Source organism: Rana temporaria, chromosome 11 (assembly GCF_905171775.1).
Source record: "Rana temporaria chromosome 11, aRanTem1.1, whole genome shotgun sequence".
Taxonomy (NCBI): Eukaryota; Metazoa; Chordata; class Amphibia; order Anura; family Ranidae; genus Rana; species Rana temporaria.
Genome location: NC_053499.1, coordinates 57613722 through 57633170, shown reverse-complemented (window position 1 = coordinate 57633170; position 19449 = coordinate 57613722). Strand labels below are relative to the sequence as shown.

Below are 19449 nucleotides of genomic sequence, written 5' to 3'. Positions count from 1 at the left end.
AAAATAATCATTATTTTTCAGTGCTATAAAAGGTGAATTATATTCCTTCTCAATTTTTTTGTAGACATTGTCCCATATTTTAAGTGCATTTTTTGTTATTTCATGTGTGTTTTTCTCTAGTGTTCTAAATTGAGGAGGATTCCATATAATCTTGTCCAGCCTCGTCTGTGCTAACTCATTTTCTAGACTAACCCACCTTTTTTCTTTGTTGGCTCTGGCCCACTCCACCACCCTTGTCATTACCACTGCATCATAATATCCTTTGATGTCTGGTACCGCTAAACCCCCCTTTTTTTTTGGTTGTTTTAGGGTCTGGAGTGATATCCTATGTTTCTTATTTCTCCAAATGTAATTCATAATTATTTTTTTTAAAGCGGAAAATAGTGTTCTCGGGAGGGCTATGGGGATCATCTGAAATTTATATAATATTTTAGGTAAGATAACCATTTTGCAATAATTGATTCGTCCTATCCATGATATTGCTCTATTTTCCACTCTTTTTATTTCTGTCTTAATTTCATTTAATAGGGGAATGAAATTTATCTTATACATTTTTTTTATAGAGTTTGCTAACAGTATCCCTAGATATTTGAGTTCTTTAACCCAGGCGAACTGGTACTTCACTTTTAAGAATTGCTCTTCTAATTTACTTATATTTATACTCATAATCTCCGTTTTGGTGAGATTTATTTTGAAGTTCGAAATTTCCCCATAATCTCTACATAGATTTAATAGGTTTGAGATTGATGTTTTGCTAAACAAATTCTATCACCCTGCTAATGGGAAATGGGATCAATTCAGTATCCATCTTTTACATAAAGCTCAAAAAAGTAAACAGAAAAGATTAACCAGAATAAAATGGATACCTTTGTTTTTTCTTGCAAATCCTCACACAATTCTAAGGTTTCTGATGCTTTCAGATCGTTTAATGCCACTCTTGTTTCTCCAATAAGCGTGTGCCTGGAATACTTGTCAAAATCTTTGACCTATTTTACAAAATAAAATTGGTGAAACTACAGTTTGCTGATAATCCTTAAAAAAATAATTAAATAGGAGTATGTAGTAAATATGAGGCAAGATGCTGTCAATCAATTCTAATAGCAAATTGATCATTCTTTATTTAGCCATTTCACGGTGAGGGTAAAACAAATCTGAACAACGCCTGAACAAAATTTTGTGTGTCCAGTTAAAATTATAGAAAAAAATATTCAAGACAAATTGTAAATGGTATCCTGATTTTTTTTCTATTGTCAGAGGAAAACTGGCATAAAAGAGTGAAACAAATTGTTAAATTTAGCTGTATATTTCTGCTATTATCATAACTTACTATAAAAAAAAAAAATTATTTCTTTTTAACTGCTCCTGACAATTGTAGCAATGCCATATTTGTTTGTAGCAGTACCCAAAAAAAAAAGTGTGCATTTTGAGTTTTTATCCTACCTAAAACCCACTAACCTTGAACTCTAACCCTGACACTGACCTAGATCAAACCCTAATGTAGTAGAAATTAAAATACGGGAGCTATAAACACGAGGTAGGGGAAAAGGATATATGGGTACCCTGGATGGAATTTAAAAAGTCCTGGAGGTTCGCAGAAAATCTGAGAGAGGAATAGGAACGCATTTTTCAATTAAGGGAAGGAATTCTTACAGTGGAGTCGTGGGATGGTCAAGGGAGGGGGGGGGAGGGGGGATTTAGTTGGGGAGGGGGGAGATGGGGTGCTGGGTATTTCTTTGTCACGCAGATAAAACCTTTTAAAAATTCCGTGCTCACTATAAAAGAGTGAGTTCGAAACGGTGAAAAAAGAAAAAAAAAAAAAAAAAAAAAAAAAAAAAAAAAAAAAAAAAGATGAAAATATAAAAATAAACAAATAAATAAAATAAAAATAACAAGTATAAAAATTTGCAAAAGAAATGTACCACAAATGATGCTAAACCTGATGTAGAGACGGAATTATGAATAAAATCATGAACAAGTCTCTCGCTGTGGTGAAGTCTGAAGTGGCAAAAAAAAAAAAAAAAAAAAAAAAAAAAAAAAACCCTAATGTAGTAATTTTACCTTTTTGTTTTTTCCCCCACACTTACTTTTATTTCGTTTTCTCCTTTCTCCATTCAAGAGGAGAAAAACAAAAATATGCGGACTGATCACTGCGATGTTCAATCAGAGTCTGTCACATCGATCACGTGCCCGGGAACAAAGCAATGGTTCCTGATCATTAGTATGAGATCCAGAGATCTCAGTGAGAGCTTGGGGCCAGATTCACGTAGAGCGGCGCAAATTTAGTTTGTCCTAACGTATGTCAGTTAAGTTAAGGCGGCTGAATTTTGTGACGTAAGTGCCGTATCCACAGAGCATTTGCGCCCAAATTTGCGCCAGCGCGACGTAAATACCGAGGCGTAAGGCGGGGTTATTGCAAGTGGGAAGGAAGTGGGCGTGCTCCATTGAAATGAGCCGTGACCCCATGCAAATGAAAGGCCGGCCGTACTGCGCATGCGCGCACGAATCTGCACCTCACTGGGCATGTGCAGAACTCGGCTCGGCGCAATCAGTGAGATAGGAAAAAGGCCAAGCATACTTAGTTTGAGAATCGCCCTGTGCTTAAATAGCCCCAGACAAACGCACTTCCATTGCAAAAGTACATCCCTGTGTTCCCCTTTCCTAAAGCAAGTTGCTTTTGCTCTGTTGTCTGTTGCTGTTTGTTGGTGAGTGTATTGTTAGCTAAAAGATTTATTGTAGTAGGAGGTTGTAGTAGTTGTGTTTTTTTTCTGAGTGTTTTTTCTGTGTTTGTTTTTGAATTTGTATTAGCTGTCTGCTTGTGTTGTTTGATATTGCTGTCTTGTGTTTGCGGTTGGATTTTTGTGTGTGTTTGTTCAGTGTCTTTTTGTGTGTGTTTGTTCTGTGTCTTTTTGTGTGTGTTTGGTCTGTGTCTTTTTGTGTGTTTGTTTTGTGTGTATTTGTGTTTGTTTGTTGTGTTTGATTTTTGTGTGTGTGTTTGGTGCTGAGTGTTGGGTGTTATGGCACCAAAGAGACGCAAGTTGAACTTTTCAGTGAGAGAAAAGCAAATACTTGCCAGGGCTATCACCCGATTTGGGCGATATTTACACCCCCCTCCGGCCAGGAGATTACGGATCAGATCAATGCGGAGGGGGGGGGAGACGAGGACCCCCAGTGATATCTCAAAGAAGATAAATGACCTGAGGAGCCTGGTCCGTGACAAGATGGCCAAGATAAATGCCCATGCCATGGGCACTGGCGGAGGACCACCCTGCTCCGTCAGGCTGACTGAGGAGGAGTGGGCAGTGGCCCGGTGCTTCCACCGACAACAAGTGGTGGGCCTGCCTGGCTTTGACTCCGAGGAGGGCGTGAGGACAGGTTATTTTTTTTTATTATTTCTATCTGGTGTGTAGCATGTGTGGGGGGGGGGGGGGAGGGAAAATGTGCCAAGTGTGTGGATCCTCCAACCTGTGAATGTTTTGTGTCTTCCACAGATGGCCAGGAGATTTCTGGGCCATCAGGCCAGGCTGCACCACCCCCAGGACAACAGGCTGCTGAAGAGCCCCAAGAAGGGCAGGAGTCCTCAGGGGAGTGGAGTGGCCACACCTCCCCTCATGAGAAGGTTGAGGGGGGGAGGATGAGGGGGAGGAGGATGGGGATGATCCGATGGACCTTGCAAGGGAAATATTTTTGACTTCGGATGTGGTTCCCCATGAGGCTACCCCTGAGGCTACCCCTGTGGCTGGCAGCAGTCAGGCCTCCATCAGGGGTAGCCCCTCCCACTCCTCCCCCAACAGGGCTCCCCTCACAAGGGTCTCTCTCTTCCCTCCTCCCAGGCCACAAGCCTCATCTGTAGGCAGGAAGGCTACCCAGAAGACCAGGGGGGTGGCCGAGGTTCTGCCAGCCAGTCTGCGGAGGGACCAGGCCTGGCAGACCCAACATCTGGGTCAGCTCACCCAGTCTTTGGCCCAGATGGAGGACAGCCTGGGCTTAATTAAGGACTCGGTCAGTGATGTGGGAACCAACTCCTTGGCGGTCATAACTTGCATTTGTGACCTGCAGACCGCTACAGCAGGCGTGGCCCTGGAGGTGTCTGCCCTGACCCAGGCTGTCAACGCAAATACCCAGGCTGTCCAGGCCAATACGGCTGCCCTCACTGTGGGTCTGACCAGGATCGCCGTGGCCTTGGAGGGCAGGCCAGCAGGAGGACAGTCACCAGGGGAGGCTCCTCCTTCCCCTGCTCCCCCACCCTCATGAGGCTCCTCCTTCCCCTGCTCCCCCCCATGAGTCTCCCCTGGTTGGCCGTGGCCGTGCCCGTGGCCGGCCCAGGCGTAGCTCACGCCGCCGCCATTAATTTGTGGTTGTACTTTTGTTTTTTTATTTTTATTATTTTTTTTATTATACTGTGATTATGATTTGGTTTATGTGTGTGAATGATGTGTGAATGTGGGGGTGACATTCCTGGTGAAAAAGGGTGTCACCCTCAGTTTTGGTGGATTAGGGATCCCCAGGACCAGGGAGAAGTGATCCCAGGTCCATGTGAATAGTGTATGAATGCACAGTGACATAATTGGAGCCGTGGCGTTGCTGCTTCCTAATACCATTGGGGGTACTTGGGTCTAATCCAATTCGATGTGCATGTGATGTGTCTGTGCTAGGGACCACAGTGGGTGTGCATGCATGCATTCTCATTGTGCCATGATAAATGTGTGTGTTTACTGTGCAAAGATGCATTCTGTGAGGCGTCTCCTAGCTGCTGTTCCCTCAGAAGAGGGGGTACCCTCGGTTACTAAAGTCACTAGTATAGCTATGAGCATGGATGCCCCTGGCATGTTGGCATACAGATTGTTGTCCTGCAAGTGTGTGTGCTCAGCTCTTCCCTAACGGTGTTGCTTTAGCTGACATTTACACGCCTGGTGTAAAGTTAGGGCACCTTTTATAAGGTGTAATTTTACACCATGAAACTAGCAGATGCGCACAGGGCATAATCTACGCCGCACAAGCGTACTTTTGTGGATCGCCCTATCTCCTTTATTTGCATATTAGCATCGAAAATCAATGGTGTGTCTAGCGTATTTTGCGCTTCAAGACGCGCCGGTGTAATCGTTTTAAGTAGGACGGAAAAATCTGGATTTCAGGCGTATTTCGTTTTGAGGATCAGGCGCAAAGATACGCGCGGCGCATTTTTCAAAAACGCCGCGCAACTTTAGATACGTCGGCGTAAGGGCTTTGTGAATGGTCTCTGTGCAGTGCACTCTCAGCACAAACACAGAAATGCATATATGCAAACCCACCGAAGAAGATTTGCAAACACTTGCAACCTTATGAAACTGAATAGAGTCATGAGGTTTGTAATCTTTATACATAAAGACCACATTCACTATTATACTGGCAGCAACCTTACTATTGAAATACTGTGGCTGGAAAGGCAGATTATTTATAATTTGTAGTGGTTCAGTATACAAAAAACATATTAAAAGAGTAAGGCTACATGTACACTAGCTTACCCAGACCGCAGCCGTTGGAAAACGCGGCAAAAGCGCAAACCGTGTTTTTACCACAATTTGCATTTTCCTGTGGCCTGTGGTCAACACGTTTCTATCGTTAACATGATTCTTCCTTGTTCAGGAGAGGGAGGGAGGTTTAATCTCACCTAAACACGACAGCTCCTAAACTCTGCTAAAAGCCTATGGCCCAGATTCTGAAAGGGCTTACGACTGCGCAACGCAATGTACGCCGTCGTAAGTCCTAATCTGGGCCGTCGTATCTATGCGACTGATTCTTAGAATCAGCTACGCATAGATATCCATTAGATCCGACAGGCGTAAGGCTCTTACGCTGTCGGATCTTAAATGCATTTTTTTTCGGCGCTAGGTGTCGCCTCCGTCGTTTTCCCCGTCGAGTATGCAAATTAGCAAAATATGCGAATTCCCGAACGTACACGCGGTCGACACAGTGAAGATACGACGTTTACGTTAGATTTGCGACGTGTAAAGTTGCCCCTGCTATATGAGGGGCAACCAATGTTAAGTATGGCCGTCGTTCCCGCGTCGAAATTTAAAAATTTACGTAGTTTGCGTAAGTCGTCCATGAATGGGGCTGGACGCCATTTACGTTTACGTCAAAACCAATGACATCCTTGCGACATCATTTAGCGCAATGCACGTTGGGAAATTTTAGGGACAGCGCATGCGCAGTACGTTCGGCGCGGGAACGCGCCTAATTTAAATGCTCTACGCCCCCTACCCGGCTCATTTGAATTAAGCGGGCTTGCGCCGGGGGATTTACGCTATGCCGCCGCAACTTTACAGGCAAGTTCTTTGTGAATAAAGCACTTGCCTGTAAAACTTGCGGCGGCGTAACGTAAATGACATACGTTACGCCGCCGCAGTTTTACGCCCATCTACGAGAATCTGGGACTATGTGTGCATGGACACATAGACTTTTATGCAGTTGCACAAAAGCACAAAAAGCTCCTAAACTCAAATTTAGGAGCTGCTAGTATACATGGAGCATGTACATTGCTAAATTCCAGACAGATCTAAAAGACAATGTAGAGTCTGAGCTGAATAAGGGTTAAAGTGGAGGTTCACCCTCAAAAAAAATTCTGACATCACACGGAGTCGCGCCATCCTACCGACAGAATGCTGGTGTTTTGTTTTTTTCTCAGCACATACCTCTTAATCCCGATTTTCACCTCACGGCAATCCCGCGGGAGTGGGCGTTCCCAAGCACTGCCTGTGATTGACAGGCTTCCGAACGGCGCATACTGTGCGTCACAGGTTGCCGAAAAAACCCGAACGTCGGTGCGGCTCTATACGGCGCCTGCGCACCGACGTTCGGGTTCTGTCGGCAACCTGTGACGCGCAGTATGCGCCGTTCGGAAGCCTGTCAATCACAGGCAGTGCTTGGGAACGCCCACTCCCGCGGGATTGCCGTGAGGTGAAAATCGGGATTAAGAGGTATGTGCTGAGAAAAAAAAAAACACTGGCATTCTGTCGGTAGGTTTGCGCGACTCCGTGTGATGTCAGAAGTTTTTTTTAAAGGGTGAACCTCCACTTTAAGCTTCCAAAATACAGTATAATTAAAACACATTTTACTAAGAGCTGGTTCACACAGGGGCGACCTGGGATCCGACTTGAAGTCGCCACAAGTCGCAAGGTTGAGAAGGTCAATGTAAGTGAATGGAGCCGTCTTAATGTACACTACTGCAGTCGCTCCGACTTCAGAAAAGGTTCCTGTACTACTTCAATCCGACTTCTAGGTGACTTGTAGGCAACTTGGACCCATTGATTTCAATGGAAGTCGCCACCAAGTCGGATCACTGTCTTAACTGAAGCAACAATACAGGAAGAGAAAATTGTTTTCTCAGGCAAACCCCTCCCTCCCCCTCCCTCCCACAGAGCTGATGGTTGTTTTATTGCCCACTGGAAAGCCTCATGTCCTGGAGGTGTCTTGAAGTTGCCTTGTAAGTTGCCCCAAGTCGCGCTTGTATTGCACACTCAGGTCGTGTTCAGGTCGCCTCGCAAAGTCACGGGCCAGAGTCGTGTCGCCCCTTTGTGAACCGGCTCTTATGCCGCGTACACACGATCATTTTTCGGCATGAAAGAAAATGTCCAAAAAACAAAGTTTTTCTTCGTTTGGATAGAGTAGAGAGCCCTTGTATTTTTCAGGAAGATTTCATTTTCCATCCGAGAAAAAAAATACTAAGACACAAGAGGAATCTCTTCAAAGCTAGGGGATAGCCCCTTTTGGACAGCTGCCTTCAGAACAGGTTTTCCCATTGGAAGATTTCCCCTCCCCATCTGTTCCTGTAAAAATAAAAAAATAAATGGTTTTCCTATCACCTTCTATACCAAAAACAATGGACACCAGAGCAAAACACAGGCCAAATCTCTTTAGTGGGGATCCAGACAGCAATAAAAACCTGACTGAGGTTTTAGCTCTTCCACATTCTATCCAAAACATAAAAAAAGCTTTGTCCTTTCATACACTTTAGATTTTCATGCATTATTGACACAAAAAATGGTTTACATAATCCATACCTCTAATTTTAGGCTGGTGTTTGACAGCTGGTAATTCTGAAGGGACAATGTGAAGTCCTCATCAAATACTGGATTTCTACTGTTTTTCACCACCCTTGTTTCACATTCCTGAATAACAGACTGGACATTAGACTGTGGCTCATCTATTTTGGAGAAGACTCTTATTCTGACAAAAGGGTCCCTGCTGTAACTCGGTAAGTCTGTGGCTTCAATAACACTGAGAAGCAAGGTCATGGTCTTCTTATTGAAATTAATAGAAAACTTAAGCTTCCCTCTGGGCTCGCGTGGACGATCAGAGTCACTGCATACGTCGTCCAAACTTTCTGTACTTGGAGGGGAAGGTGTTAAATGTCCTTCCAGCTTTTCCATTTCCTTCTGCATGAGTTGGATCTAGTTAGCAATCAGTAGCAGAAAAAAAAATTATTTTCTGAACAAAATTTAAGATAGTAGTATTACAATTATTTTTAAAGCCCAGCTGAAACCCAACATTATTTTTTTTTCTGTAATGCTCTAAAGCCAGGCTGCATACACAGTAATTACTCTTTAACTGTAAGTGCTGCTGCAAATACCCGATGCTGTAGCAATCTGGAGAGTTCTCCGACATAAAATAGTGGCCCAGATCTCCTGAAGTCTGGCATACCATCCTAAACAATGCATGAAGCAACAGTACTGCTTAGAGTGCTTTTGATAGGTGTACGGTTTGGAAGGTGGGGGATGTATGACCACGGGAGATTTTTGAGCTTGCGCTTTATGCAAGTCACAGCCCGACTCTTCGGAATGCTGCAGCCCAGGGTATTTTAGCCATTGCTGCAGCACTTCCCAGTAAAACAAGGAGTTAAGATGATCAGATGTATTACTGCAAATAAAGCCTGCATGCATTACAGAATTAAATCCTGAGGGTTCAATTTGCCTTTAGAAAAAATAAACTTGCCTTTGAATCCTGCTCCTTCCTTGCTGTCTCTAAGAAGCCCGGACTTAAACTTTTCACTAAAATATTTCCTTCAGTCTTCTTTGCAACACTTGTGGCATTCATTAATTTTTTTCTTTCTAATAAAACAACCAAATTAATTAGATTAATGAGTGAAATGCTTGTTTTCACTCAGATTAAATAATGCCACAGATTCAAAAAGGGACTTGCCCATGGTCATATGCCAAATTGAACATAGAAAAATAGCAGACTGAAAAACAGTTAACAAAAGGTTCTGGTGGACTTCAATGGTTCATTACCTCTCAAAGGCAAACAGATATACATTCATTAAAAAACAATATTTTATTCATATCAACTCAACCTAGTGTAACCAGTTTATTAATAGTTAAAATCCCATTTAAAAAAAAAAAACCCTTTAAATCAGTAACCTCATCCACAGTGCAAATAGCAGCATGTACAATGGCATTTAACTACTCCAGAAAAGGTTAGAAAAGCAGCCCACTGAATGTATACCTATACACCAGGGGTGCCCAACCAGTGGCCTGGGGGCCACATGTGGCCCGCGCAGCCCTCAGATGTGGCCCGCAACCTCCTGCTCTGGCATTATTAAAGGTCAGTTTATTACTAAAATCACAGGGCCAGATTCAGATACATTATCGTATCTATCGGCGGGTGTAGCGTATCTCAGATACACTATGCCGACGTAACTTAGGGCGCAAGTTCCGTATTCAGAAAGAACTTGCGCCCTAAGTTACGGCAGCGTAGTGTAAATGTGTCGGCGTAAGCCCGCCTAATTCAAATTTGGCTGGTAGTGGGCGTGTTTTGTTAAACTATTATGTCCCTACGTAATTGACGCTGTTTTCGAACGGCGCATGCGCCGTCCGTGGACGTATCCCAGTGCACATGCTCCCAATTACGCCGCAAATAGTCAATGCTTTCGACGTGAACGTAACTTACGTACAGCCCCATTCATGGGCGACTTACGCAAACAAGGTAAAATACGACGCTGTTCGTAAGTTTCCGACGTCCATACCTAACATGACTTACCCCTGCTTTATGAGGGGTAACTTTACGCCGGAAAAAGCCTTACATAAACGACGTAAAAAAATGCGCCAGGCGTACATATGTTTGTGAATCGGCGTATCTACCTAATTTGCATATTCCTCGCGTAAACCTACCGAAGCGCCACCTAGCGGCCAGCGTAAATATGCAACGAAGATACGACGGCGTAAGAGGCTTACGCCAGTCGGATCTTAGCAAAATTCCGGCGTATCTTGTTTTCTGAATACAGAAAAAGATACGCCGGCGCAATCCTAGAAGTTACGTGGCGTATCAATAGATACTCCAGCGTAACTTCTTTCTGAATCCGGGCCACAGTGTATATATGGGCATATCTGTCCTGCAGTGGTTACTGGGCTGCTTTCAAACTGATCCGCAGCTGCAGAGCAGTTTACCTGTGTGTTACCTGCACTGAGCCATAGACTTCTGTTATTACCTGCAAGCTTGGTGAGCTTTCTGAAAGTGCACCAAACCTGCAGAAAATAATAGAAGTCTATTGCAAAGTGCAGGAAAGCCAGAGGTACACTGCGTTGCACCCGTGGTGCGGGTAAACCACAGCGCATCAGTGTGAAAGCAGCCTTGGGCCCCTTCCACATGGTCAGTCCAACAGTCTGACCAATTGGACCCTCCACTCACCTCTAAGTAGTGGCAGACATAAACCGACTTGTGTTTTACCTCCAATACGATCCGCTAAAAAGTATCGTGGGCTGTGTCCGTGTCCGCTCTGTATATGCAGAGTGGACACGGACATGCCATCCACCCGCTCCGCTCATTGTGGCCCGCGACCGATTACCAAGTCGCTTAAGTGGCCCTCGCTCTTCAAAAAGGTTGGGCACCCCTGCTATACACAATAGTACATAAAAAGTGACAGGCCAGTGGTACTCCGAATCATGGCTGGGAGACTATTATTCAACCCCATTAGTATTTGGATACATATCGTACACCTTACGTTCTGTTATTGTGGTAGATGATGGATATGTGTTATGGCTATACCTTCTATATCTCTGTATTGTTATGTTGACAATCTGAAAAATGTACTCCATTCTGTCAATGCGTCTGTTTATTCTAGAATTTGTTCTTCTTTTAATAAAAAAACATTGAAATTTAAAAGGTGACAGGGCAGCTATTGATTGTAGAGGGGTTACAATTTCTCAATGCATTTCGCAGACATGCTTCTTCAGAAGAGCGTAAAAAAATATTAAACATTCCAACAGATGGAGGTTTGCTGCCAAGAAGATAGGGAGATGAAGAGAAAGGCACCCAAAGACCGAAAACCAGTCCCCAAGCCAAAATGGCAGGTGGGAGGAGCCTGTAGAAGCACTAAAGACAATATGTATCGCAAAATGTTCTTTACTCAAATCCCTCTAAAGCTGGGATATTAAATTAGCAGACCTCCAGCTGTTGCAAAACTTAAAATCCCATCATGCCTCTGCCTCTGGGTGTCATGCTTGTGGCTGACTTGCTAAGTCTTGCTAAGCCTCATGGGACTTGTAGTTCTGCAACAGCTGGAGGTCCGCTAATTGCATATCCCTACTCTAAAGTATACATGGGGGGCCATGTATCTCAGCTTTCTTTTAATTGAGTTCCCTGGTATATCCAAAAGGATCAAATAGCCACAAAACAATGTGTGTTGCGCAAAAGAGCCTTGGGGACTGGTTATAGGTCTTGGGGAAGTCTTCACATCATCAAACCCTATAAAACCCTATGAACTATGTGGAGATAAAAGACACAAAGATCACAAGAGGATAAGATATTTTCATTTGAAGTGGCTAATATCCATTAAAGCTTTGAAAGATGGCAACATTATAAACTTTGAATAGGCAGAAAGCATTTTATTATTGTTATGACAAAATCTTATCATGAGCCATTACATCCATTGCTAGGTTTAATAAACACTAAAAAAAAAAACGTAAGAACTGCCCAAAGAATAACAAAAAAATACATAAAATTGTTAGAGCAGTTGCTAATCAGTTTTATTTTTTGTAAGGATGTGGATAGGAAGAAAGGTGGGCTGGGGAGGCACTCTTTTCTAATTATACAGCTGTATGTTTCTTACCTTTCACAATAGAAGATGATTTATATTTATAATACTGGTGTATCTTGAACGCTAAAACAATCATTGCAATCAGGAACAATGCTATGGCAAGTGCCAGCAGGCAATATTTTGAAGTATCAGAAAATGGCAGAAAAATTTCGAAGGAAGGTAATTGGAGGCCCATTGTCCCTGAAATAGAAAATAGAGTTAGAACTTAAAAAAAAAAAAAAAAACGAGGCAAACAACTGAACATACAGATGAACTACATAAAGTATGGGATTGCATTTATCAGATTTCCACAGATCTGCCACACAGCACTGTCTAGAAAAGACTGGAAACCTAAGCTTCTCAGTTAAATACATGATTTGTCCCCCCCCCCCCCCCCCGTCTGTGACAGTAGAAGCACAAAACTGATGAGGTCATCAGCCTGTCCCCTAATAGCACATGAGCACTGTAGAACAACTGATTGGATCATTGTGCTGCTTCTCCCAGTCAGCACTCTGCAAACAGGGACTGCAAGAGTCCCATAACAGGTCAAATTGAGGTACTTACACGGTTTTGTATTTCAAAAATGCATTTAGTGATGCATTAATGATTACAGATCTGCACCAGTTTTGTGTCTTTTATATTGTAGCTGCTGGGAGTCCAACTTTAAAAATGGCCTAGTACACAAACAAGGACACTTACACTGTTGGCGGGGACGAGTTCACCTGAAAGCTGTCACTGGAGCATTTTCCTGGCTGGTTAATCTGTTCTGCAAATCATAACAGTCTACATTAGAATAAGGGACTCAAGTGTTCGACGACAAATTTACAGTATATTAACAGTAGTAAATCCAAGATCTTTGCTTCATGGATTGCAACCAAAAATACAGAGACCCATAGCAAACTTTAAATGGTTCTCCTTTAGAGGTAGGCCAATTTACAATGCTTCCTTTTTTACATAACCTTGGTCCTTGAACACAGGAGGACCGAAGTGGGTGGTATGTAAAAAGAAGTCAAAAAGGATGACTTATAAGCACCCATCTCTGGCCACCAGAGTTAAGGGGTGTAAAAATGGGTGCATTTTAAATTCTCTTATAACATTGGTGGCTACTGTGATTAACCACTTAAGCCCCGGACAAATATGCTGGCTAAAGACCCAAGGGGTTTTTACAGTTTGGGACTGCGTCGCTTTAACAGACAATTGCGCGGTCGTGCGACGTGGCTCCCAAACAAAATTGGCGTCCTTTTTTCCCCACAAATAGAGCTTTCTTTTGGTGGTATTTGATCACCTCTGCGGTTTTTATTTTTTGCGCTATAAACAAAAATAGAGCGACAATTTAAAAAAAAATGCAATATTTTTTACTTTTTGCTGTAATAAATATCCCCCAAAAACATATATATATAAAAAAAAAAAATGTCCTCAGTTTAGGCCGATACATATTCTTCTACCTATTTTTGGTAAAAAAAATCGCAATAATCGTTTATCGGTTGGTTTGCGCTTTTTTTCGTGACTGCGACATTATGGCGGACACTTCGGACAATTTTGACACATTTTTGGGACCATTGTCATTTTCACAGCAAAAAATGCATTTAAATTGCATTCTTTATTGTGAAAATGACAGTTGCAGTTTGGGAGTTAAACACAGGGGGCGCTGTAACATTTAGGGATCACTGTGTATGTGTTTACTAGTGTAGGGGGGTGTAGCTGTAGGACTGACACCATCGATCGAGTCTTCCCTATAAAAGGGATCACTCGATCGATGCGCCGCCACAGTGAAGCACGGGGAAGCCGTGTTTACACACAGCTCTCCCCGTTCTTCAGCTCCGGGGAGCGATCGCGACGGAGCGGCTATAAACAAATAGCCGTGCCGTCGTCCCGGATCGCTCCCCGAGCGGACCCGACCTCCGCATGTACCGGGGGGGGTCCCGATCGGACCCCCCACCCACGTCTAGGCAGGCACGTACAGGTATGTTGATGTGCCTGTCCGTGCCATTCTGCCGACGTATATCTACATGAGGAGGTCGGGAAGTGGTTAAAGACGTAGTTCACTTTTACCAAAAAACTGCCTATACAGATAAAGGGTGTCTGTAGATAAAAACAAGCTGTGTAGCTTTGACTAAAGTTGAACAATGTCCCTGCTATAGCTGTAGGCCATTTGAAGCCAGATTCCAAAAAAACGTTAAGGACATTGCTAAGAGAGGCCCAGGTATTTCTGTTCACCTCAACCTTCACAGGAGTGAGCTCTTTCACCTTCTCTCCCCTAATGCAGGAACTCTGAGCTCAGCGTTTGAGACTGAGAGCATGCTCCTGTGATGGTGAAGGTGAGCAGTAACAGCCTTTCTTAGCAACATCCTGGTCAGGCTTCATGAGGTACGTGCCACACCTTTAGCAAGGGTATTTTTCAACTTAACTTTAGTCAAAGCTGCACAGTTTGTTTTTAAGGGTGAATTAACCCTTGAAAGAATTACAAGCGGGAGCGAAGTATAGTGAACGAGTCCCCCCATAGGCCATTGGTAGCAAGAAAGGATACTCAAAGACTGTTTCCTTCTCATGAGCCATTTCTGTACTAAACCTGTGCAGTGTAACAAAGGATACAAGGTTTTCCTTGGTGGCTACCCAAAACTAAGGTGGTTTGGATAGCAGCATCAATGTGTGGAATGTAGTCTGGCATCCTCAACTTGACATGTGCACAACAAAAAAAAAATTTTTTTTTTGTTTAGTTTCGTCTCATTCCATAGATTCGTAAAGATTTGTAATTCGGGAGGAAAGACTGGCTAGGATGAGACAGAAGTTTGGGCTTTGGAGCCTCAGAGAACTTACCATCGAAGGGAAAACACTGGTACTCCGCAGCGAGATTCTCCCTGTGTTGCAGTACCTCGCCCAGGCTTGGCCCCCCCCCCGGTCAGCACCTGCAAGGCCATCACCAGGGCAGTGTTTCACTTCATCTGGAGCTCCAAAATGGACAGAGTGAAGCAGACTGTTATGTTCAAGGAACCTCTCAAGGGCGGTAAGGGCATGCCCGACATCGCCACATTACTGAGGGTATTCTTTGCTTGTAACTGCATTCGCAGGACTTTGGTGGACAGAACTGTGGACTCCGTGTCCTGTTTTTTCCTCCTGCCTCTTTGGAGGTCTCTTGGATGGGACAAATGGGACAGTTTCGTCCCCTACAACTGGGACACTTTATGGTATTACTTGGATACTTTCAAGTTCATCAAGGAGCTGGGGCTGCATGGAGTTAAGCCCGACTTGTGGAAGCCAAAAACTATCCACAAGTTGATTAGAGCATCGGACATCTTTGAGACTATCCCAGGCCTCCCTTCAGCCACGTTCAAAGTGGTCTGGAGGAATGTTTCTTCAAAGAGACTCACCAACAGGCACAAAGATCTGACATGGATGGCAATCCAAGGGGGATTGCCGCTGAGGACATTCATGCATGCCAGAAACCTGTGCTGATACAGGCACTGCCCCTTTTGTATCATCCAGGAGGAAACTGCCTTTCATGTTTTCTTTGCACAGGGCCTGTTGAGGGCCTTGGAACCTGAACTTAAAGTCTTTGTACCACAGACTGCTATTACACACTTTGGTGTGTTAAACGGACTCTTCTGTGGAACCCATTCACAGGAGGACATTGACAGTGCCTGGCGGGTGCTGTGCTGCTTTAAGGACGCTTTCTGGTGTGCCAGAAAGCGCCTCATCCACCAGCGGGAGAGGATGTCTATCGAGAGACTACACCTTGATGGACTTTAAGGAGGAAGAGGACGTCTGAAGATTCCCCCCCCCCCCACCTGTTTGTATCCACTGGCAGTTCAATAAAGCTTCGGGCCTGTGAACTATTTTTTCCCATACTACCACCTCCTCCCCCTCCCCCCATCACACCCGTTGCCTACGTGAACGCTCTTTGACAGTATATGACTTTGACATTTCTTGACACGTTTTTAAGTACTGCTTTCAGGGTAATGCGGCGTCATGCATGATGTGATGTTTCGGGTCACCAGTACTCTGCGCAACACATCGGGCATCATACCGCAGGATGAATGTAATTTATTTGTATGCTTGGAACTGTATTGTTATGTAGTGTATTTATGGACTGCGTTGCAGTACAGAGTGGAATGTACCCTGTTGAAGTATTTGTTTTTTGTATATTTTCTTTGCAAAATAAAGTATACATTTTCAATCAAAAAACAATGTGTGTAATGTAGTTTGGCATTCTCAACCCCTGCCAGCATTTACCACATTCCTTTTAATAAAGTAGACACTAATGAATATGTTTGTGTGCAAATTTATTTACAATCCCTTTCAGACAGAAATAACATTTCCATATTCAGGGAATTCTATATATATCCACTGCACGGCAGGGGAGCCAATAAGCGGGTCCAGCAGACCAAATGTCCGCCGGCCACCAACGATCGCTCCACAGAGAGGCAGAACGGGGATCTGCCTATGTAATCAAGGAAGTACACAGAGATCTTCTGTTCCTTGTAAGCAGGAACATGGATCTCTGTGTTCTTTCTGTCAGTCCATCCCCCACACAGTTAGAAAACACTCCCAGGGAACACACTTAACTCTTTGATGGCCCTTGATGTTAACACTTTCCCTGCCAGTGTAATTTATACAGTAACAGAACATTTTTTTTTAGCACCGATCACTGTATTGGTGTCACTGCTCCCAAAAAGTGTCACTTAGTGTCAGATTTGTCCTCCGCAATGTCACAGTCCCGCTAAAAATCGCTGATCGCCGCCATTACCAGTGGACCAACACCAGCAGATGACATTGCTCTCCAAATCATCATGGACTGTGAAAAATGTTGCATTTCATTTGGAAATCAAGGACCCAGAGTCTGGAGGAAGAGTGGGGAGGCACAGACTCAAAGTTGCATGAGGTCAAGTGTTAAGTTTCCACAGTCAGTGGTGAGTTGGGGAGCTATGTCATCTGCTGGTGTTGGTCCACTGTGTTTTACCAAGTTCAAACTCAGTGCAGCCCTCTACCAGGAAATTATAGAGCACTTTATGCCCACACTGCCAAAAGTACCAATACCTGGTTTAATGATCATGGTATCACTGTGCTTGATTGGCCAGCAAACTCGCCTGACCTAAACACCATAGAGAATCTTTGGGGTATTGTCAGGAGGAAGATGAGAGACAACAGACCCAACAATGCAGATGAGCTGAGGGCCACTGGGCTGTCATAACATCTCAGCAGTGCCACAGGCTAATCGCCTTCATACCACACCACATTGATGCAGTAATTTATGAAAAAGGAGCCCCGACCTAGTAATTGAGTGCATATTATACTGTACATAGACATACTTTTCAGTAAGCCAACATTTCTGTATTAAAAAGAAATGTAATTGGTGTTATGTAATATTCAAATTTCCTGAGATACAGAATTTGGGGTTTTCACTAGCTGTAAGCCATAATCATCAAAATGAAAAGAAAGAAATGCTTGAAATATATCACTCTTTATGTAACGCATCTATATAAATTATATGAGTTTTACTTTTTTTATTTAATTACTGAAATAAATGTACTTTTTGATGATATTCTAATTTTATGAGATGTATCTGTACATACTCAATATATACACACACAAATTGTATACATTATATATATATATATATATATATATATATATATATATATATATATATATATACACACACTCTAGTCATTACCCGTAAAATTAGTACCACATATTCATTTGAGGTTTATCTTAGACAAACATGCATGCAAATTAAAATTCTTGTTTTAAATTACCAGTGGCTCTGTCCATCCCATTTCAGACACACGATTTATTGTTTTGATGCCATTTCTGGGTCCATGCTCAGCTTTATACCTACACAAAAAAATGTAGCTTATTAATAGTATGAATGCAAAAAATAGGCTGCGCTGACTACAATAATTCTGCACAAAATATGAACAATGGTAATAGTGAATAATTGTTACTTAGTGCGTATAAGTAAATGAATATAAGTGAATAAAAACACAAAAGTAATTGTAATAGTCCAATGAACTGAACACTGTAATGTTGCATAAAACAAATCAGTGTTATTTGAACCAAAAAGGTCCAGAAAAAAACACCAGTGAAAATGTTTGGTAAAAATGATTATTGATAGACACAAGAGTTGAAACACCTGTGTGAAAACAGTCTCTTCCATATGCTGTAATTGCTTCACAAATAGAAGTTGTTTGATAGGATCCACCACCGAGAGAAATGCCTGCTTACCAGATCTTAATGACTCCCTATTACAGAGGATCAAAGACAGATTTAAACAGATACAGCTCACTCTACTCCAGCCAAATCCGAATGATGGTAGTTCGGGTCAAATCACTCACAGACTCGATGAACCCTGAACCCTGAGGCCTGCTAAATTCTCTAGCTTAATTAAAGTGGATGTAAACCCCAATTTTTTTTTTTTATGTCACAATGTAGAGTATAAGATTTCCTATCATCTGTGCCCAGTCTTGCCACACAGAGTTAATCCAGCTCTGAGCAATTCTCTTTTATTGTTCACTGAAAATTAACAGACTTCCAGATAAAAACCTGTCTAAATAAAAAGGCCTTTCCTCTCTTTTTTGGGTTTACATCCACTTTAACTTAACACTAAATTAACCCCTTAACACCACTCACAAACACCAAAAATACACCCTAAGGGTCCTTTCACACTAGCGGACCGTTCATCCGCTCATTACAAGTCCATTAACGGACTTGTAATGAGTCCCTATGGGAACGCGTCCATTAGCGGATGGAGCATCCGCTAGCGTCCGCGTCAGTCGGGATCCGCTTTTCCGAACGGAAGAAACACTATTTTTCTTCCGTTCGGCGGAACGGACCGGATGCAGACGGACAGACGGTCCGTCTGCATCCGGTCCCCCATAGGGGACAGCGGAGCAGAGACAGGGCGGTCCCTGCACTGTGTGCGGGGACCGCCCTATCCGCCGACAGCTGAGCGGGGATCCCCGCTGAGCTTTGGCGGACACACGGAGCGGACCCAGAAACGGTCCGCTCCGTGTGAAAGAGCCCTTAACCTAACCTTTAAATGTTTCCATTAACATTTAATTTACCCTCCCACCACTTTACGTTAACCACTTCAGTTCCCACATCTGTACACCACCTACGGACCAGAGGAAAATTAAAATTTTTCCAATGGGACTATTGATTTAAAAATAACTGTCATTACCTAAGGCTTTATTTTGATTTTATTGTCTTCCAAAAAATATTTTCGTATTTTTTTATACAAGTCACAAACAAAACAAAAACTAAAAGAAGCACCATTTTCTACTTTTATCAGTGTTACTTAAAAAACAAAAAACAAAAAAAACAGCATTACTGTAGATAAAAACTTCTGACTACGAGCACTAGGGTTCCTAGTTTAAATTCCAACCATGACACTACCTGCCTGG

The 19449-nt window shown here is 43.1% G+C and overlaps 1 protein-coding gene across 3 annotated transcripts in view; it reads right to left on the bottom strand.

The window, feature by feature from the left end:
• LOC120917360 (synaptotagmin-1-like) overlaps positions 1–19449 on the bottom strand; it is a 95782-nt gene that overhangs the window by 35547 nt on the left and 40786 nt on the right. For 2 of the 3 annotated variants that reach the window (XM_040328596.1, XM_040328595.1), the window contains exons 2-6: positions 17803–17881; positions 12083–12250; positions 8971–9086; positions 8040–8429; positions 867–986 (exon numbers count right to left, since the gene is read on the bottom strand). In XM_040328596.1, coding sequence (XP_040184530.1) covers positions 867–986; positions 8040–8429; positions 8971–9086; positions 12083–12250; positions 17803–17818 — 810 coding nt within the window. In that variant the 5' untranslated portion in view covers positions 17819–17881. Of the gene's footprint in view, positions 1–866; positions 987–8039; positions 8430–8970; positions 9087–12082; positions 12251–12748; positions 12816–17802; positions 17882–19449 lie in introns of those variants that run through there. The other variant, XM_040328597.1, reaches the window with a different exon arrangement.